The 22,159-nt window shown below is 42.6% G+C and overlaps 1 protein-coding gene and 1 non-coding gene across 2 annotated transcripts; one reads left to right on the top strand and one right to left on the bottom strand.

The window, feature by feature from the left end:
• Positions 1-12,942: 12,942 nt before the first annotated feature.
• Positions 12,943-13,049, bottom strand: LOC149289480 (U6 spliceosomal RNA). Its single transcript, XR_016277345.1, has one exon. It is a non-coding gene; the product is annotated as a U6 spliceosomal RNA (small nuclear RNA).
• Positions 13,050-13,589: 540 nt separating this feature from the next.
• On the top strand, positions 13,590-20,229 carry LOC149289481 (mediator of RNA polymerase II transcription subunit 16). Its single transcript, XM_089490634.1, has 14 exons — positions 13,590-13,725; positions 14,728-14,835; positions 14,971-15,140; positions 15,303-15,734; positions 15,969-16,074; positions 16,196-16,351; positions 17,303-17,511; positions 17,845-18,051; positions 18,177-18,387; positions 18,467-18,600; positions 18,890-19,082; positions 19,482-19,695; positions 19,807-19,890; positions 20,103-20,229. Exons 1-14 carry the CDS (start codon positions 13,590-13,592, stop codon positions 20,227-20,229), a joined length of 2,487 nt encoding a protein of 828 aa, XP_089346760.1.
• Positions 20,230-22,159: the final 1,930 nt, after the last annotated feature.

A 22,159-nucleotide genomic window follows, 5' to 3' on the forward strand; every position in this document is an offset into this window, starting at 1 on the left:
CTGGTCAGTGTGTTCATTTCACAACAGATTTGTGGAGCGCACCTAGTGGGCAGCATGCCTTTCTTTCTTTGACAGCACACTGGTGGCAGCCCGGTGTGCCCAAGGAAGTTGCTGCAACAGGCTACCGATCATTCCTTCTCCATGCAGAAGTGATGGATGAAAAGCACACTTCCCAAAATATTCTGCATGCGATGAGGAAAATGTTTAGCCTTTGGGTGGGAGCAGAGGCAGGCACCAATGTTGAAGCTGGTTTTGTGGTAACCGACAGAGGTGCCAATATGGTGAAAGCGCTGCGAGATGGTCATATTGTTGGTGTGCGCTGTGCAGCCCACATCATCCATCTTGTAGTGAAGGCAGCAATGTCAGAAGTAACTAATGTAGCAGCAGTAGTTCTGTCCTGCTGCAGAAAGATCGCTGGGCACTTTCACCATAGTGTTAAGGCTAGCCAACTTTTGAGGGAAGAGCAAGAGAGGTCAGGTCTTCCCGTACACTGCCTACGTCAGGATGTCAGTACACGGTGGAACTCCACGTTTGACATGCTGGAGAGGATTTTGGAGCAGCAGAGGGCAATCCATAATCTTACCTCAGAGCATAATATTGGGATTACATCTCCATTGAATAGGGAGGATTGGACAGTGATCGCCCAGCTAGTGGCAGTCCTCAAACCATTCAGGGATGCCACTGAAAATTTAAGCTCAAACACTGCCAGTCTGGCCCAGGTAATCCCAGTGTTCTCCCATCTAGGCAGCAAGATGGATGTGTTCCTTGAAAACCGTGAGGCTGTTCAAGGTGGCACTCTACATCCTGACGTAGCAGCCATAGTCAGGAAGCTGAAGGATCTGCTAAAAGTACACCTTCGCAAACGCATGGAAGAGAGTCCCGAAATGATGCTAGCGTGCCTTTGCGATCCAAGAATTAAGGGAAAGCTAGCTTTGAAATTCAATGTTCTCAGTAGCTACCGGGAGCAATTGGTCAACAAGGTGCGTGACTGGCAGCGAAAAATGGGAATGCTGTCCGAGGAGGGAGAGGTGCAGGAGGAGGAAGAGATGATGTGGTCTGCTACTCCTAGCAGCAGCATCATTAGCAGTGCCACAAGCGTCACAATACAGCTGAAAGGAACAGCTGCGTTTTGGGAAGAGGCACTTGGGAGTATAGTTGGACCATCTGACAGAGCTAGCAGCAGAAAGGAGAGTAGTGCTGCTGAAATGGTCAAACTTTACCTCTGTGAAATTCCTTCTGCACCTAATGTTGATCCTCTTAGCTACTGGGATGAAAAGAAGAGTGTGTGGCCTGCACTCTCATGGGTTGCGCAGCAGTTTCTATCATGTCCGCCAACCACTATTCAAAGTGAGCGCGTGTTTTCTATGACTGGAAACATACTGAGTCTACAGCGCTCACGCATAGCACCTCATCTGATGGAGCAGATTGCCTTTCTTAAATTCAATCTGCCCAAGTTGGGTTACCCAGCTCTTAGCTTGGAAAGTTAATTTGTTCAAGGTAGTTTCTCCCCCTGGTTGCACGTGTTTGTGGTGTGGCAACGTCTGGTACCTCCGCCGGTGTAGCCAATTTACGCTAGGGCCTAGTGTCTGAGTTCTGGAAGTCCGCTCCCAAACGCCATGGACTGACAGACTTTCATGCTTTGCCCTGGGGTGAAACAGGTGAGCGGGTCGTCAATTGCCCACTCATTCAACTTTCACAATGCTGCTGCTGCTGGTGGTGGTGGTGCCAGCGTCTCTTTTCTGCCAGTTCGCTTCCTGGCTAGTGTCATGCCTCAAATGTCCAAAATGTTTAAGGTAGTTTCTCCCTCTGGCTGCGTCTGTTTGCGGTGTGGCAACGTCTGCTACCTCCGCCAGTGTAGCCAATTTACGCTAGGGCCTAGTGTCTGAGTTCTGGAAGTCCGCTCCCAAACGCCATGGACTGACAGTTGTTTGGATGCTTTGCCCTGGGGTGAAACAGGTGAGCGGGTCGTCAATTGCCCACTCATTCACCTTTCCCAATGCTGCTGCTGATGCTGCTGGTGGTGCCAGCGTCTCTTCTCTGCCAGTTCGCTTCCTGGCTAGTGTCATGCCTCAAATGTCCAAAATGTTTAAGGTAGTTTCTCCCCCTGGTTGCACGTGTTTGTGGTGTGGCAACGTCTGCTACCTCCGCCGGTGTAGCCAATTTACGCTAGGGCCTAGTGTCTGAGTTCTGGAAGTCCGCTCCCAAACGCCATGGACTGACAGACTTTCATGCTTTGCCCTGGGGTGAAACAGGTGAGCGGGTAGTCAATTGCCCACTCATTCGCCTTTCCCAATGCTGCTGCGGTTGGTGGTGGTGCCAGCGTCTCTTTTCTGCCAGTTCGCTTCCTGGCTAGAGTCATGCCCAAAATGTCCCTAATGGTAAGGGCAGTTTCTCCCCCCCTGGCTGCGTCTGTTTGCGGTGTGGCAACGCCTGCTATCTCCGCCGGTGTAGCCAGCTTACGCTAGGGCCTTGTGTCTGAGCTCTGGAAGTCCGCTGCCAAACGTCTAAGACTGACAGCGTTTGGATGCTTTGCCCTGGGGTGAAACAGGTGAGCGGGTTGCCAATTGCCCACTCATTTACATAGTAACATAGTAACATAGTTCATAAGGTTGAAAAAAGACCAAAGTCCATCAAGTTCAACCTATATACATATTGTGTCCCTACTGTGTTGATCCAGAGGAAGGCAAAAAAACCCTTATGAAGCAGATGCCAATTGCCCCATACCAGGGGGAAAATTCCTTCCCGACTCCAAATATGGCAATCAGAATAAATCCCTGGATCAACGTTCTGTCCCTATTAATCTAATATCCATAACTTGTAATATTATTGCTTTCAAGAAACACGTCCAGGCTCCTTTTGAACTCTTTTATTGAGTTTGCCATAACCACTTCCTCTGGCAGAGAGTTCCATAATCTCACCGCTCTTACTGTAAAGAACCCCCGTCTGTGCTGGTGTAGAAACCTTCTTTCCTCCAACCGTAGAGGATGTCCCCTTGTTATAGATACAGTCCTGGGTATAAATAGGTCCTGGGAGTGATCTCTGTACTGTCCCCTTATATATTTATACATAGTTATTAAATCCCCCCTAAGCCGTCTTTTTTCCAAACTAAATAACCCTAATTCTGATAATCTTTCTGGGTACTGTAGTCCTCCCATTCCCCTTATTACTCTGGTTGCCCGTCTTTGAACCCTCTCCAGCTCCACTATATCTTTCTTGTACACTGGTGCCCAGTACTGTACACAGTATTCCATGTGTGGTCTGACTAGTGACTTGTACAGTGGTAGAATTATTTCCTTGTCGTGGGCATCTATGCCCCTTTTGATGCACCCCATGATTTTATTTGCCTTAGCAGCAGCTGCCTGACACTGGTCGCTACAGGTAAATTTACTGTTAACTAAAACTCCTAAGTCCTTTTCCATGTCAGTCGTCCCCAGTGTTTTCCCATTTAATACATATTCCCAGCCTGGATTTTTCTTCCCCATGTGCATAACCTTACATTTATCTGTGTTGAACCTCATCTGCCACATCCCAGCCCAAGCCTCCAACCTATGCAGATCCATTTGTAATCGTGCACTGTCCTCTATTGTGTTAACCACGTTACAGAGCTTAGTATCGTCTGCAAAGATTGATACTTTACTATACAATCCCTCTACAAGGTCATTAATAAATATATTAAAAAGAATAGGACCCAAAACTGACCCCTGTGGTACCCCACTAGCAACAGTAACCCACTCAGAGTATGTACCATTAATAACCACCCTCTGTTTCCTATCACTGAGCCAGTTACTTACCCACATACACACATTCTCCCCCAGCCCAAGCATTCTCATTTTATGTACCAGCCTTTTATGTGGCACCGTATCAAATGCTTTGGAAAAATCAAGATATACGACATCCAGCGATTCACCCCGATCCAGTCTTGAGCTCACCTCCTCATAAAAGCTGATCAGGTTAGTTTGACAGGACCGATCCCTTGTAAACCCATGCTGATATGGAGTCATACACTTATTTTCATTGAGATACTCCAAAATAGCATCTCTTAGGAAACCCTCAAACAGTTTACACACAACAGAAGTTAAACTAACAGGCCTATAATTCCCCGGGTCACTTTTTGTCCCCTTTTTGAATATTGGCACAACATTTGCTATGCGCCAGTCCTGGGGAACAGACCCTGTCACTATAGAGTCCTTGAATATTAGAAATAGGGGTCTGTCTATTACATTACTTAACTCCCTTAGAACGCGGGGGTGAATGCCATCTGGACCTGGTGATTTGTCTATTTTGATTTTTTTTAGGCGGCACTGCACTTCTTCCTGGGTTAGACAGGCGACATGTACTGTGGCAGTTATCTCATCCTGCTGTATATTACCTGGCATTTCATTTTCCTCTGTGAATACAGCAGAGAAGAATATATTTAATAGATTAGCTTTTTCCTGATCCCCGTCTATAACTTCTCCCTCATTACTTTTTAAGGGGCCAACGCTTTCATTTTTAACCTTTTTACTATTTATATAGTTAAAGAACATTTTGGGGTTTGTCTTACTCTCTTTGGCAATGAGTCTTTCTGTCTCCACTTTTGCTGCTTTTATCTGATTTTTACATATTTTATTTTTTTCCCGATAGCTTTTTAGTGCTTCCTCACTGCCTTCCTGTTTTAGTAGCTTAAATGCCTTTTTTTTGCCATTTATTACCCCCTTTACATTTTTATTTATCCACATTGGTTTTCTCTTGTTCCTGACTCTTTTATTCCCATACGGTATGTACCTTTCACAGTGAGAATTTAAGATATCCTTAAAAATCTCCCATTGAGTGTCTGTACTCTTGTTTTTGAGGACATTTTCCCAATTTACAGTGTTAAGGGCTTCTCTTAGTTGATCAAACTTTGCCTTCCTAAAGTTCATGGTTCTTGTGGCTCCTCTAAGAGTTCCCTTATTGAAGGACAAGTTATAATGTATCATATTGTGATCACTATTTCCTAGATGCCCCCTGACCTGCACAGGTCTGTTGGTTAATATTAAGTCCAGTAGGGCGCCCCCTCTGGTCGGGTCCTGTACCATTTGGGACAGATAATTATCCTTACTTATAGTCAGAAACCGGTTTCCTTTATGAGATTCACAGGTCTCTGTTTCCCAGTTTATGTCGGGATAGTTAAAGTCCCCCATAATAACCACCTCATTGTGATTTGCTGCCTTGTTTATTTGCTTTAATAATTGATCTTCTGCTGCTTCCATTATATTTGGTGGCTTATAGCAAACCCCGATCAGTATTTTATTTTTTTTCTTTCCATATATTTCTACCCATAATGACTCCACATTATCATTTCCCTCACATATATTCTCCCGCAGTGTGGCCTTTAGGCTGGACTTTACATAAAGGCAAACTCCTCCCCCTTTTCATTTTTTTCGATCCTTCCTGAATAGACTATAACCCTGTATGTTAACCGCCCAGTCATAGCTATCATCCAACCATGTCTCTGTTATACCCACTATGTCATAGTTTTCTTCAGACATTATTAACTCCAGTTCGTCAGTTTTATTGGTCAGACTTCTGGCATTAGTAAGCATACAATTTAGAGGTGTATGGTTTTTTTCCCTATGAAGCCTATCCCTATTGACTATTCTAACCCCTCCCTCCGCTCCACCCCCAGGTACATTTATAAGCCCCAGCTTTCTATCTACACTATCTTCCCCTTCTATATTGTAGTTTCCCTCCCCCCCTTTACCTAGTTTAAACACTCCTCCACCCTTCTGGCCATCTTCTCCCCGAGCACAGCTGCACCCTCCCCATTGAGGTGCAGCCCGTCCCTACCGTAGAGCCTGTATCCAACAGAGAAGTCGGCCCAGTTCTCCATGAACCCAAACCCCTCCTTCCTACACCAGCTTCTGAGCCACTTGTTTAGCTCCCTAATCTCCCGCTGCCTCTCTGGTGTGGCACGTGGTACAGGTAATATTTCAGAAAATACTACCTTGGAGGTCCTTGCCTTAAGCTTGCTACCTAAGTCCCTGAAATCATTTTTAAGGACACTCCGCCTACCTCTCACTTTGTCATTGGTGCCAATGTGCACCATGACTGCTGGGTCTTCTCCAGCCCCCCCCCAGTAATCTGTCAACCCGATCCGCGATGTGCCGAACGCGAGCGCCAGGCAGACAACACACTGTTCAGCGATCCCGGTCTTTGTGACAGATCGCCCTGTCTGTCCCCCTAATAATTGAGTCCCCCACTACCAGCACCTGTCTGGCCTGCCCTGCGCTCCTCCTTCCCTCCTTACTGGAGCAGACACCCCTCTGGTGGTCAGAGGCAGTGACTTGCTGCAGTACTGCTAACTCTGAACTAACATCCCCCTCATCTGCCAACCGGGCAAACTTGTTGGGGTGTGCTAGATCAGGACTAGCCTCCCTGGCGCTTTTCCCCCTACCCCGCCTTCTAACTGTAACCCAGCTAGCTGCCTGACTGTCCTGTACCTCCATCCCGCTATCCTCCCCCACCTCTACCCCCGAGAGAGCTTGCTCAGTGAGCAGCAGACTCCTCTCCAAGTTGTCAATAGATCTCAGTGTTGCCAGTTGCTCCTCTAGACTCAGGATTTGTGCTTCCAAATGAGCAACCCGCACACATCTCGCACAGCAATATGCACCCTCGAAGCGCTGATCAAGGATTGCATACATTGAGCAAGATGTACACCTGACCGCATTGTCAAACATGGAGGACATCTTGGCAATGGGGATAGCTCAAATAACTGGCAAAAACAGACAGTAAGGTGCAATATATATATATATAAATATATGGAATCACAAGGATGTATACTTTACCCTCCTTCTTTGCTTGTAACTCCTCACTTAGAGATGTCACTTAGGAGATTCGCCCCAGCTCAGGATTCGCTTGTGTGTCCAAGCTAAATGCAACTGCAAAATCCCAACGTTGCTGCTGGTGGTGGTGCCAGCGTCTCTTCTCTGCCAGTTCGCTTCCTGGCTAGAGTCATGCCCAAAATGTCCCTAATGGTAAGGGCAGTTTCTCCCCCCCTGGCTGAGTCTGTTTGCGGTGTGGCAACGCCTGCTACCTCCGCCGGAGTAGCCAGCTTACGCTAGGGCCTAGTGTCTGAGCTCTGGAAGTCCGCTGCCAAACGTCTAGGACTGACAGTTGTTTGGATGCTTTGCCCTGGGGTGAAACAGGTGAGTGGGTCGCCAATTGCCCACTCATTCGCCTTTTCAATTTTTCAATGCTGCTGGTGGTGGTGGTGGAGCAAATACGAATAGCCATGAAAAGCACGCAAAAGAAAGCATAAAACATTCTGACCTGATTCTTCTGTAGCATTAAATAATACCAAAAAGGAGATGGTAATTTTAAAGAATCCACTACAAAGAAAATGCATTTTATGCGTGATTTAATAAGCTAATATTAGATAACAATAATCACTTATTTCAGTCAGGGGTCGGTCAAACATAGAAACATAGAAAGTGACGGCAGATAAGAACCAGTAGGCCCATCCAGTCTGCCCAACCTCTGAGTACTTTCCTTTAGTACTTGCCCTTATCCTATATCTAGCTTGGCCTTATGCCTATCCCATGCTTGCTTAAATGACTTTACTGTATTAACATCTACCACTTCTGCTGGGAGGCTATTCCATGCGTCCACTACCCTTTCCGTAAAGTAATATTTTCTTTTGTTACCATTAAACCTTTGCCCCTCTAGTTTATGCTTGTGTCCTCTTGTTGTGGTAGTATTTCTCCTTTTAAATAAACTCTCTTCCTTTACCTTGTTGATTCCCTTTAAGTATTTAAATGTTTCTATCATATCCCCCCTGTCCCGTCTTTTTTCCAGGCTATATAGGTTAAGATCGTTTAACCTGTCCTAGTAAGTTTTATCCTGTAATCCATGAACCATTTTAGTAGCCCTTCTCTGCACTTTCTCCAACATTTCTATATCCTTCTGGAGATATGGTCTCAAGTACTGTACACAATACTCCAAGTGAGGTCTCACCAGTGATCTGTACAACGGCATGAGCACTTCCCTCTTTCTACTGCTAATACCTCTCGCTATACAACCAAGCATTCTGCTAGCATTACCTGCTGCTCTACTGCATTGTCTGCCTACCTTTAAATCCTCAGAAATAATTACCCCTAAATCCCTTTCCTCGCACGTTGAGGTTAGGACAGTACCAAATATTCTATACTCTGCCCTTGGGTTTTTATGCCCCAGGTGCATTACTTTGCATTTATCTACATTAAATGCCAATTGCCACAGCTCTGACCATTTTTCCAGTTTTCCTAGATCGTTTGCCATTTTGCTTCTTCCTCCAGGAACATCAACCCTGTTGCAAATTTTTGTGTCGTCCGCAAATAAACATACCTTTCCATCAAGTCCATCTGCAATATCACTAAAAATATTAAAGAGAATGGGTCCAAGTACAGATCCCTGAGGTATCCCACTGGTAACAAGACCGTGTTCTGAATATACGCCATTCGCTACAACCCTCTGTTGTCTGTCACTCAGCCACTCCTTAATCCATTCAACAACATTGGGATCTAAACCCAGAGATTGCAGTTTATTTATAAGTCTTCTATGTGGGACAGTGTCAAAGGCCTTACTGAAATCCAGATCCGCAATGTCTACTGCACCACCTTGATCAATTACTTTAGTCACCCAATCAAAAAAATCAATAAGATTTGTTTGGCAAGATCTTCCTGAGGAAAACCCATGTTGTTTTTGATCTTGAAACCCATGTGACTTCAGATGTTCAACAATCCTTTCCTTTAACATTGTTTCCATTAATTTCCCCACTACAGATGTAAGACTAACTGGCCTGTAGTTGCCCGACTCCTCCCTACTGCCTTTTTTGTGAATGGGCACAACATTCGCTACTTTCCAATCCCCAGGGACAACTCCCGTTACCAATGATTCGTTAAATATATAAGTTAACGGTTTTGCTAGTACACCCCCAAGCTCTTTTAATAACTTGGGGTGTATCCCATCAGGCCCCATCAACTTATTTGTCTTTACCTTAGACAACTGAAGTAGAACCTCCGCCTCGATAAACTCACATATTTCAAACGATTCAGTCTTTTTTCCCAGCTGAGGTCCCATTCCATCATTTTCATCTGTAAAAACTGAACAGAAATATTCATTGAATAATCTGTCCACTCTGTCCGCAACATGCCGAACCCGGGCACCCGGGAGACAGCAAACCATTCGGTTGCTGCGATCAGAGCTAAAGATTACCCTGTCTGTTTTCCTGATTATTGAATCCCCTACCACCACAACCTGCCTGGGCTTTCCTTCCTTTCGATCCCCTGCACATTGGATGAGCTGCTCTCCCGGCTGTTAGAGAGAACAGCTTTTTCCGGAAAGCCTACCTCTGAGTCTGCCTCCCCAACGTGCTCACTTAAAAGGGCAAATTTGTTGGGAGGGAGAGACTCTGGGCTGGCTTGCCTCTTCCTCTTCCCTTCCCCACTGCAACCACGTCTTACTGTTACCCAGCTATGTGCCTGACTCCCTTCTGACTGATCTCCTCCCTCATTGCTAGGGGCCCCATCTAAACTTTGCTCAGTGAGCAACAGACTCCAATTGATCACACTTACCACAACGATATGGACCCAAGAACTGTTGTTCCAAGCATGCATACATATGGCATGATGTGCACTGAGTGAAATCTCCAAGCTTGCTCATACTTTATAAAGGGACGTGAGCACTTACAGAATTTAAACAATTGCTTTATGTCACTTACCCTCCTTTCTGTTGCACAAACTGCTGTGGTGCACAAACTGGTCACTTACAGAAAGCAAGTCACTTAGAGAATGCAAGCCCCTTACAATGAGCAAGCTCTGTGAGTTTAACCACTTCCTTATATACAGAGCAACACAGTTAATTGATTATAAACCCCACCCTTAACTAATTACACTCTAATAAACTGTAATACCATTACAACTACAAGAACACTCAACCACTATTTGTCACGGAAGCTTCTGTGGAGGGGCCTGAGAGACAGCGTCCTACCTACAGACCATGGGCCTTGGAAGGGGTTCTGTTTTTGGGGAGGTGGGTGCAGGGGGTCAATTAGGACTACTTCTTGCCCATGGAACAGAGTGCCACAAGTATCAGAGACTCTAAAGGCTGTGGAGCTCGGACGCAGGTTTGAGACACCTGCATTTAGGGAGGGGGTTTATGTGTGGTGTTACTCTCCATCAGGTGAGGACTTTCAGGACAAACCTCCATAGCTAGTATTTGCTAGATCTGATATCCAGCAGGTTTTCGGTCAGGGAACTGCTCATGTTTACCATCTTCCCCACACTGACTGAGGTACCCAGCCAGGGTACAAGGAAGTTTCTTCACACTATTGATATAGATATTGTCCTTTTCATAGTCGCTTTACTATTAAGCATATCCTTTTCATGTCTGTAAAGGGATACCATAACCGGGGATATCTGGGCTAGTCCAAAATTCTTCTTCAGGAAATGATGGTACATGACACCACAGTCACAGTGAAAGTGAGGCTGCTTACCATGGGGAAGGTAAATGAATGAGTGAGGGAGTATGTATGTATGTATATGTGTGTTAGTGTAAGTATGGGTGTGTGGGTAGCGATTGTACATATATGTGTGTGTGAGTGTATGTAAATATGTATGATCACTCCCACTCTTGGGGGAGTGGCTTCAAGTGGGGACAAGGCTAGCTTTGCAAGCATTATATGCAAAAAAAAAGTGTAAGATTGATTCTGAAAGGTACAGCAAGCATCCAGTGACTGCAGAGGTATACCCTGGCGATCCCCCAACGTTTCGACTTCAATTCCATTCTCAAGCGTGATCTAAAGAATGGCTTAAGCTTCTAAATTTACATAAACCTGCATATTAAAGCATAATTAATTGCCCCACCTGTAGGTCGTTATTGGTGCTAATGACGGCAAAAAATATCAACCCATAAGACAAAAAATAAATAAAGTATGATATAGGTCTGCTGTATAAACATTCCATGTATGATGCAGACAAGGGGTCATATTGCATTAAGAACCTCCCACCTGCGGTATGTTGGTTCAGGAATTATTCCTCTTTCCTTTTTTTCTTTTTGTTTATCTTTTCAGCTTGTGAGAAGAGTGAGAAACATGGTATGGCAGGTGTGTGTAAGGGCAGTGTATGTTTATATGTGTATTTATAGGCAGGTGTGTGTAAAGGCAGTGTGTGGGCAATGGTGTGTAAAGGAAGTGTATGTGTATATGTGTGTTTATGGGCAGGTGTGTGTAAAGGCAGTGTAAATAAAATAGCCTCTGTAAAAATAGCCGTGGGGGCACAATTTTCCGTTCTTGCCTCTGGGTGCAAAAGAAGCTAGTTAAGGCTCTGTGACTGTGCCCCAGTGCACAAAGCAAGGTCCGTAAAGACATGGTTGGATGCGTTTGGTGTGGAAGAACATGGCTGGTCTGCACAGAGCCCTGAGCTCAACCCCATCGAACAACATATATATATGACATCATATTCCGGCGCTCAGCATGGAATGCCGGCACCGCAACGGAGGTAGAGGCCTCACGGAGGAGAACGAGGGGCGCCGAGTAGTTGCTAGCCCCCCCTCTCTCCTCCATGTAAAAAAAAAGATATATATATATATATAAAAAAAAACAGCGCTTTCAATGAGGCTGCCTGGGATTTAAAGTCCTATTGCTGGACTGTCCCGGGCAATCTGGACATACAGTGTCCATTGGGTGGTTCCAAATTCGGCGGGGGGGCAAGGAAAAACCTAGGGGGGGCCCTTGTCCCCCTGTAGCGACGCCACTGCCTGTTGGTGTAATGGTCAGGTGCCCCAATGCTTTTGTCCATATAATATATATATACAGTATCTCATAAAAGTAAGTACACCCAGGGCCGGCGCTACCTATAGGCAAAGTCGGCGAACCACCGGCCACGGTCATTCATTAGAAGCGCGGCCGTGGCTCGCGGTCACTATGGGGAGGAGTGGGAGCGAGCCAGCCAAGTTAGGAGGACCTTATGGGAGTGCCTCGGCATGCTTGCGCGGCGCCCCTATTGTAATAAAGTGTATAAGTGGGTGTGGCAAAAGGGGAGGGGCTTGTAGGGGGGAGCCAGGGGGCAGCAAAATTATGTTTTGCCTAGGGTGGCAAAAATCCTTGCACCAGCCCTGAGTTCACCCCTTACATTTTTGTAAATATTTTATTTTAGCTTTTCATGTGACAACACTGAAGAAATGACACTCTGCCACAATGTAAAGTAGTGAGTGTACAGCCTGTATAACAGTGTAAATGTGCTGTCCTCTCAAAATAACAGCCATTGCCCACCGTGCTGCAGCTCAGTTTCAGGGTCTTGGCCCACTTTTTGTAGAGCAATAATTCTTTTTCAGATCCTCAGAGAGTTCTTTGCCATGAGGTGCCATGTTGAACTTCCAGTGACCAGTATAAGAGACTGTGAGAGAGATAACACCAAATTTAACACACCTGCTCCCCATTCCCACCTGAGAGCTTGTAACACTAACGAGTCACATGACACCGGGGAGGGGAAATTGCTAATTGGGCCCAATTTGGACATTTCCACTTAGGGGTGTACTCACTTTTGTTGCCAAGGTTTAGACATGGCTGTGTGTTGAGTTATTTTGAGGGGACAGCAAATTTACGCTTATATAGGCTGTACACTCACTACTTTACATTGTAGCAGAGCGTCATTTCTTGAGTGATGTCACATGAAAAGATATAAAAATATGTGAGGTGTATATATATATATATATATATATATACAATTTCATTTTATATGAGCAATTATTTAAGACAAGGTCAAGTGAGTTATTGATGCAAATGTCTATTATATTTTCATGTTTATTATTGGGACAAATATTACTATGGAGCTCTGTAATACACCAAATAGAATTTTAGCACTTTGAAATGAGTCACAGAAAGCTTTTATAGTGTCAGCGAGGTTGCGACCATACTTAATTTTATTTTTGAGGAAACGATTTGTGAAAAATATGGAACGCTTCACGAATTTGCGTGTCATCCTTGCGCAGGGGCCATGCTAATCTTCTCTGTATCGTTCCAATTTTAGTATATGTGCTGCCGAAGCGAGCACGTCTACAACAGTCGCCCACTCGCTATAAGTAGTTCACTAAATAAAATCTTTTACAGTTTGTGTGACCAATGTAATATCTTGACCCGCATAATTACATTTTACTTTATAAAATAACGACTTTAGCACTCACATCAATAAAATAAATTCGGTATTTAACAAGATTATCATAATTTCGATCCGAGCAATACAAGTTACCGTACCAGTGCATGTCGGGAAAGTCAGCTATGCAAATTATTCATGAGATCATCAGAGTGCGCCGTGGTGGTTCGGTGAGACGCAGACTAGTTGTGGTTGTATGTGTTAGTATTCCCCCCACCTCTTCCTAATTTATTGGTTGATGCTTCGTTTTCTTCGTGCTTCACTGTTTCTTTTAAATGAATGTATGTTTTTGTATCTCATTCATTGATCGTTCTATTGGATGATAGCGAATGTTTAAATTGCACAGGAAGACATTCCTTCTGCAGTTCTTTACGTTCTCATTCATTTTTTGCTTTCAGAAAACAGTCTTCATTACATAGTATTTTCTAAACTTCAGCCACAATGGATGTGGCATATATATGTGAATGGGACCGGAGACCTCGGGCCACTCATTGCCCATCCATCCCACTGGTGTGTGCGTGGTCTTGCAGAAACCTAATTGCATTTACCTCTGATCAGCGCAATGAGGAGGACAAAGGTAACCCGTTTTATATTTCATCACCAGTACGTACCAGTGCATTCATATGCAGAATCAGTAACGTGTATCCTAAAATCTTAGTCATGGCCATGATGGGGGTGACCTTGTTAATTACTACTACCTTTTTATGTAATGCCATTTAATTCTAAAATTCTTTTGTGTCATTGTGTCTAATACCCTTTTCTGAAAGGAAAGTGTTGTGCCTTTTTATATAACTAGAATACACAATATATAACTAGAATATTTTGTGTGTTTTTACTAGGAATTTTGCATACTGTCTCAGTTGGCTCATGCTATGGACAGGAAAGCAAGTCTTACAGACCTCTGCTTCCTAATTACTGTGATATGTAAGGAGGGTAATAAAACCAAATATTGTCTGTCTTAAAGAAAGAAAAAAAAAAAGTGGAAAAAACATAATTTTTGAATAATTAAAAATTGTAAGAAAACACAAAATGAAAAATATTTATCTTTAGGACACAGGTGATATCACATATTTAGGGATACCCCAAGTGAATAACTAGCCATGCTGCAGTGAACAAGTTGGGGGGGGGGAAAGAAAAATAATAAAAATTATAAAAGTTATAAAATAAAATAATTCAATATCTTGTACTTATTCCTGTGGGTGAAATAGATAATGTTCTTTATTGCGCACAGCCCAGAAATAATTTAAGAAAACAAAAACGTGCGTACTGTACGGTGTTAATGAATTCTAGTGTATGGCAAGGCTCGACAAACCCTTGGCGTCAGGTTGGGTACTATATGAAAATCCAAGATCCTAGATCCAAGCCAAATTTGTCGAGCCCTGCGATTTGTATATATTTTAGGTTACAAATGTCATCTTCTGTAGCCTGCTCACATTTATAAAATATTAGATTTTTTTTGCAATTATCATGGTGGCTTTTGTGAAGCAGTCTTCCAGTCTTTCTGATATACATAATAACTTTTAAGTAATTCTGCACTTGGAAATCAAACACCAGTGGGTTTTGGCTCATTTTATTTCAGATCTCACATACATGATTCACATCCTGGATACAGAACATCCTTGGGACATTTACTCTATCAACTCAGGCCATCAGGAGGTGATCACCAGCTTAGAGTGGGACCAGTCTGGTAAGAAATTCAGCTACCCCTAGTTGGATGTAGTGTGTGGGGGTGTATTTAAACAAATGACTTAGTTTACAAGAAATGCATTGTGTGGTTGTCCTTAACGCTTCTTTTGTTCCCTGTTTTTCATTGGTACCTTAGGATCCCGTTTGCTTTCTGCTGATGCAGATGGACATATTAAGTGTTGGGGCATGACTGATCATTTGGCTAACAGCTGGCAGAGCCTGGTTGGTAGTGAAGTTGATGGGGACCCCATTGTGGCTTTGTCATGGTTGCATAATGGAGTTAAGCTTGCCCTACATGTTGAGAAGGTGAGTGGGGAGGCTCTATGGGTACCGGTACTAGCCAGTGTGAATTTCCATTTGTTTTTTCCCTCAAATGTCATGGCAATTATTTGTCACTTACTATATGTGTCATCTTCACACATTGTCTGCTTATTTTCCCCTTTTTTATATTTTTTCTTTCCTTTGCAGTCAGGTGTCTCCAGTTTTGGGGAGAAGTTCTCACGTGTAAAGTTTTCCCCATCACTTACACTATTTGGAGGGAAACCTATGGAAGGCTGGATTGCAGTGACTGTTAGTGGCCTTGTCACAGTATCTCTGCTAAAGCCCAATGGACAGGTGCTTACAGCCACAGAAAGCCTGTGTCGACTTCGTTGTCGTGTGGCACTGGCTGATATTGCTTTTACTGGTGGTGGAAACATTGTTGTGGCCACTTGTGATGGGAGCAGCACATCCCCAGTGCAGTTCTATAAAGTGTGCGTTTCTGTCGTGAGTGAAAAGTGCAAAATTGACACAGAGATCCTGCCTTCGCTCTTTATGCGTTGTACTACAGATCCTGCACGCAAGGACAAGTTCCCAGCTGTGACTCATCTGAAATTCCTTGCCCGAGATATGTCTGAACAGGTCAGTAAGGGTACGAGGAAAAATTCTCAAAAGATTTACCCAGCTCCAGAAATGAGCCTGGTTTCTCGATATCTTTTTGAACACTGCAGTCATTGTAAGGGAAATGCGTGTACATCGAAAGAGGGTGGTAAAGACATAATAAATCTCAATTTAGAAGTGTAGCATTGGTCATTTTAGAATAATGTGTGTAATATCCATGGTGCCGATTGCCACAAATTGCCTTGCTTTTTACAGGTTCTCCTTTGTGCCTCTAATCAGTGTTCCAGTGTAGCAGAGTGTTGGTCCTTGCGCAAAGAAGGTTTGCCCCTTAATAACATCTTTCAGCAGTTGTCCCCAGGAGGTAAGTAATTGGCCCTACCTGCCATATTACTGCCCGATGTCTTATTTCTGTGTCTCCTCTGTTGACAGAAGTGCCAATAGTTTATTTTTGTGACTCCCTGTCTACCCCTTGTCTCTTCTAGTAAGTGATAAGCAGCCAATGATCCTGAAATGGCGTATTTTGTCAGCTACCAATGAGCTGGAACGTGTGTCTGCTGTGGCACTTCCAAAGTTACCTATCTCCCTCACCAACACTGACATTAAAGTGGCTAATGAGACCAAGTTCTACCCTGGGTTAGGTGAGTTATATATTATGCCATATTATGTTCTCTGCCTTCTTTTCAGCACTCGCCTTTGAGTGCTCGAGAAAAACTATGTCCAAAAATTAAAATGGTTAACTACCTAATATTTCATGGGCACAAAATATCTTCTATTATATTTTTACATATAGAAATTACTAGACCTTCCCCCCCCCATCAACAGGATTACATGTGGATGCATAACTCGATCCTTGGTTTAATTACGCTTACATTACTGATGTACTTCTACCCTACTGTCTTGGCAAATATACTCTGCTAGAAAATGTTGATGTTTGAAGATGGTTGTGGTGTTTTAGAATAATCCAGATAGTTGTTTTCAATGACTATGTTGTTCAGCTAACTAGTTTTAGCGCTTAATTGTTTACCTATAGTTCTGGTTTCTGTCTTAAGGTATATAACGGGTCCATTGAAATATATTTCTCATATGTACTCTGCAGGATCTACAGTATAACTAGAAATGTAAAAAAACACAGGGAAAAAAGTTCTGAAGACTTTGTTTTACTTGTCACAATTACTTGACGCGTTATTTTGCTGGTATCTATTTGTAAAAATAGTAGAACATATATTGTCCTAATTAAGTTTAACCATAGCCTTATATTATTGAAGAACATCTTTTCATTATACTATCCAAAAACAGTAATTCAGAATATATTTTAGTGACTTATATCTGAAACACCCCTAGAGAGTTCATGAAATGAAATCTCAGTTGTAGTTTTGGAAGAGAATACGCAGTCACATATTGCATGATTAACTAGCAGATCAATATAATGATTGTGTGTATTATAAAGCCCAAAATAGATTACTCAAAATAAACTTAGAGAAAAGGTTTGTGTTGAATTAAATAAATAAATATATATATATATAATTTTTTATTTTTTGTTTTATTTTTTTTTGGTACTTTTAAATTATTGTATTACTGCATGTCCTTAGGCTTGGCGCTGGCTTTCCATGATGGCAACGTGCATATTGTACACAGACTCTCTCTGCAGACAATGGCAGTCTTATTTGGCTCCTCCATGCGGCCATCTGAGGAGCCTAGCCTGAAACGCCAGCGTTCACCCACCCCTTGTGTTCACTTTAAAGCTTTGCAAATGTCTTGGACTTCATTGGCTTTGGTTGGACTGGACACCCAAGGAAAGGTAAGTGGAGAAAAGCAACTGCCTATTGAGTAGTTATTACTTTACTTCAAAATGCCACTTGTGACACAGCAGATTGGTAGATGTAATTAACAATACTGATGGTAGTATAAAACATACCTGATGCTCGGGACGCTTGCAGCCCCGTTGTTATTTGTATTGTATTGTTATGTTGCAGTTTGAGACATTACAGATACATGCATTTAATGTCATAAAACTCAAGTATATACAAAGTATTTGTAGGCTTTGTTGTAAATCCACAGAAGGTCACAGAAAATTATAATGCTGCTGGCTTTATATACATTTGGGTAATTTTCTGGCCCTTAATCTTCCTAGTTAAGCATGCTTCGAGTCTCCCCCTCAATGGGACACCCTCTGGATATGACCACCTCGCTGCGTCACTTGCTTTTCCTCTTGGAATACTGTATGGTCACTGGATATGACTGGTGGGACATTCTGCTCCACGTTCAGCCAAGTATGGTGCACAATCTTGTAGAAAAGTTGCATGAGGAGTACACCCGGCAGAATGCAGCCCTTCAACAGGTGAGATGTCAGTGGCTATTATTTACAATGTTTTGACCACTGAGGGTCACAAAGTTAGAAAATATTCTATGTAGTGGAAAAGGGCTTTCATGTAAGCAATAATTTCCCCATATTTTGTTTTTCAGGTCCTCTCCACTAGAATTCTTGCAATGAAAGCATCCCTCTGCAAGCTTTCCCCAAGTACTGTTACTAGAGTGTGTGACTACCATGCCAAGCTCTTCCTCATATCCATCAGTTGCACCTTAAAATCCTTGCTCCGTCCCCACTTTCTCAACACACCTGACAAAAGTCCTGGGGATCGGCTCACTGAGATCTGCAACAAATTCACAGATGTTGGTGAGTTTGTGCCCTGTATTTTTTATGGTTAGGTTGAACTAGTTTTAGGGTTGGTCTAAGTAATGTTTTCTTTTCTCAGATATTGACAAAGTGATGATTAATTTGAAGACTGAAGAGTTTGTGCTGGATATGCCAACACTTCAGTCCCTGCAGCAGTTAATTCAGTGGATTGGCGACTTTGTACTGTATCTGCTTGCCAGCCTTCCAAACCAGGTATTAAAATCTGTAACCTATTTATTCCCGAAACACTGCTGGATTGCCCCTTGGGGAAGTTATCAGAATATGTTTAGGAATACCCACCCTGCTGCACACACTCCTGCACAGCACTTCTCAATGAGTTACCTTAATCTTTTGTTTACTGCTACTCTCTAACTTCATTTAGCAAATGCTAGATTACTAGTACTATTTGTCCACCAAATTGCTTAAACTCTATTGCTTGCAAATATGTGTATCCTAGATACATTTTCTTAAGTGTTAGTACCAATCCTTTTTTGTATTGTAGGGCTCCTCAGTTCGACCTGGACAAAGTTTCCTCCGTGATGGTAGCTCCCTGGGTACTTTACGGGAAATGATGGTGATGATCCGAATTTGGGGTCTTCTGAAACCCAGTTGTCTCCCTGTGTACACAGCTACCTCAGATACACAGGACAGCATGTCCCTGCTCTTTCGCCTACTCACCCGTCTTTGGTTGTGCTGTAAGTGTTATCTGCCAGGGAAAAACTACTTGGCACAAAGTATTGACTGTAGAAATGTCACACATTGTGTCTAGACATGTAACGGAACCAAACACGCATCAACTGTAGCATTTTCTATGTTGCGTCTAGGTTCACACCAGTTAAAATAATTAGGCAGTTTATTGAGAGTGGTCACGGCTGTACCTACAGCTAATCCATGTAAAGAATAAATAAATCATCAGTTCACGACCCCAAAAAAACAGTTTGGAACTTACCCTTACCAGTTAGGCCGCTGTTGACCTGAAGAGTATGATGCTGAAACTACAACCTAGTTGAAAGTAAGGTTCTAAAACTGTTGTATGTTTTAAGATAAGTACGTACACTAGAGTTTACATGTAATTTGTACCACCTCTTCTTTAGGCCGTGATGAGTCGCACCCATGTGAGCCAGATGAGGCATTGATTGATGAGTGCTGCCTGCTTCCTAGCCAGCTTCTCATACCCACCATGGACTGGCTTCCTCTTGGGAATGGACTGATCAGCAGGTTACAAAGCAAGCTTCCACTGCGTCTGCAGTTTGGGAAACCTCCTGGAGCACCCAGCCATGCCTCGGTTCAATACGATGCCTACACACGGTAAGCTCATCCTGTCTTTGAATTGCAGAATATTCTTTTAGGCACTTGTGTTCTGGATGTGTCTAACTACTTCGTGTTGTGGTGTGCATAACCTGTTGTATCAACCTACAGATCACCTACTCAGCCAAAAATTGACCACCTGAGACGCCTTCACTTGGGGACATTCCCTACAGAACCATGCAAGTCCTGTACTCGGTAAGAATGGATCACAAACTGCTTTTGGTAACAAGCTAAGGATTTGTGAGACATGGGACTGGGTAGGGCGTAGGTGAATTACTTTTTTTTTAGGGGGTGGTTATCATATCACTGGGGGTTTGAGGAAATTTTAAATGGCAAAAAAAATATTGGTTGAACATAATTCATTTTAAGGACACACTGTCTTCTGGTTTCTCTCCATCTCTTTTCAGTTGTGGGTGTGTTACTATGCTAAAATCCCCAAACAAGGCCACAGCTGTGAAACAGTGGGAGCAACGGTGGATTAAGACTTGTCTTTGTGGTGGATTATGGAGAAAGATGCCCCATACCTACTCATGACTGCCAGACACCATAGATCATTATTTACTTAATGAGTAAGAAAGTCTGGAGGGTAGAGAGAATCGTCCCTAGTGACTCCTGCGCCTACATGTGGAGGCAAAAGGAAGATGCAGACTTTTCCTTTACGCAAATTCAATTTGAACGATTTTCCTCAAACTTTTGAATGTATTGTATAATCCCCATATATTGGGCACGTTTTGACCACCAAGATCACATACACGGATACGGTTTGTATTGGAAAAATGGTTAACGGAAAAGTTAATATTATATTTCCAGTGGCTTCGAAGTAAGTGACAATCTTGCTCATGTTATATTATGCATCCCTGCATTTTTTTTTATTTATTTAGTTTAACCAAGGAAACTAACATAGGATCGTATACTGAATAGGTATCAAATTCTTTAAAATGTCCATTATCCTAAAACCTGCAAAAATAAAACAAATACATTTTGAAGGTGTTGCTGATGTAGTTTGGGCGCTGTATTGGTTTTCAGATAGGATGTTCCTGTCAAGATTCCATTAATGTATCTTCTCGGGAATCTACTGATGTGACTTTAATGTATGTATGTATGTATGTATGGTACAAATGATCCTTCTGCTCATATTTTGCACACAGCAACTTTAACTTGCCAGCTTTTAGTGTCTACAAGGTTGGATGCTTGTGTACTGTGTACCTACACCCCTGAGTTTAACATTTTTAACCCCTTAAGGACCGGGCTCGTTTTTTCTTTTTGTACCCTGTGGGACCGAGGCTGTTTTAATACTTTTGTGGTGCTTGTGTTCAGCTGTAATTTTCTCCTCACCCATTTAGTGTACCCACATAAGTTATATATTGTTTTTTTCAGGACAAGATGGGCTTTCTTCAGATACCATTATTTTGATCGTATCATCTTATTTACTATAAAAAAAATAAAAAAAACATGGTGAAAAATTGAAAAAAACCCACATTTTATGACTTTTATTTGAAAAATCTTTTACTCACCTAAAAAAGCAAGTAAAAAAACTAGCTAAATAGATTCTACTACTTGTCCTGAGTTTAGAAATACCCAATGTTTTTATGTTTTTTTGCTGTTTTTTGTAAGTTATAGGGCAATAAGTACAAGCAGCGTTTTATGATTTCCAAATCTTTTTTAACAAATCTGGTCAGTCTGCCTCCATCTCCTCTTTGGAACATCTTTGAAGCCGGTTAACTCAATTTAACCCATTCAAACCATACATTTTTGAAAACTAGACACCCCAGGGTATTCCAAATGCTGTTATTTTAACCCTTTCCATGCACCAATTATACAACTACACTTTGTCAAACTTTGTAATAGTAATTTTTTTTTTTTTTCTTCACACAAATTGTACTTTAGTTATAGATATACAGGTCCTGGTATATGCCACTGTCAAACACCCCAATGTGTGTTCAGGAACATCTCCCGAGTACAGCGATACCCCACATGCATGGGTTTGTCAGATTGTTTGGCTGGTAAAGGGCTACTTTTGGGGCATGCGTAATTCAGGTAGTCATTTGGTCATTCTGCCTCCATCTCCTCTTTGGAATATCTTTGAAGCCGGTTAACTCAATTTAACCCCGTCAAACCATATATTTTTGAAAACTAGACACCCCAGGGTATTCAAATTGCTGTTATTTTAACCCTTTCCATGCACCAATTATACAACTACACTTTGTCAAACTTTGTAATAGTAATTTGTTTTATTTATTTTTTTCACACAAATTGTACTTTAGTTATAGATATACATGTTCTGGTATATGTCACTGTCAAACAACACCCCAATGTGTGTTCAGGAACATCTCCTGAGTGCAGTGATACCCGACATGCATGGGTTTGTCGTGTTGTTTGAGATTTAAAATGCCACATTTGGGAAGTGCGCTTTTTTTCTCCATTTTGGTCAGTCTGTACCTATGCCATATCTTTGAGCTCGGCC

The sequence above is a fragment of the Sceloporus occidentalis genome, unplaced genomic scaffold (genome assembly GCF_023333645.1).
Source record: "Sceloporus occidentalis isolate IW3139 unplaced genomic scaffold, rSceOcc1.0.p SCAF_45, whole genome shotgun sequence".
In the NCBI taxonomy this organism is placed as follows: Eukaryota; Metazoa; Chordata; class Lepidosauria; order Squamata; family Phrynosomatidae; genus Sceloporus; species Sceloporus occidentalis.

Coding starts and splice junctions, on each gene's coding strand:
- LOC149289481 (XM_089490634.1), top strand. CDS start 13,590: ATGGATGTGGCATATATATGTGAATGGGACCGGAGACCTCGGGCCACT. Junction 16,075..16,195: donor TCAGCAGTTGTCCCCAGGAG/GTAAGTAATTGG, acceptor TGTCTCTTCTAG/TAAGTGATAAGCAGCCAATG. Junction 19,891..20,102: donor CCATGCAAGTCCTGTACTCG/GTAAGAATGGAT, acceptor ATCTCTTTTCAG/TTGTGGGTGTGTTACTATGC.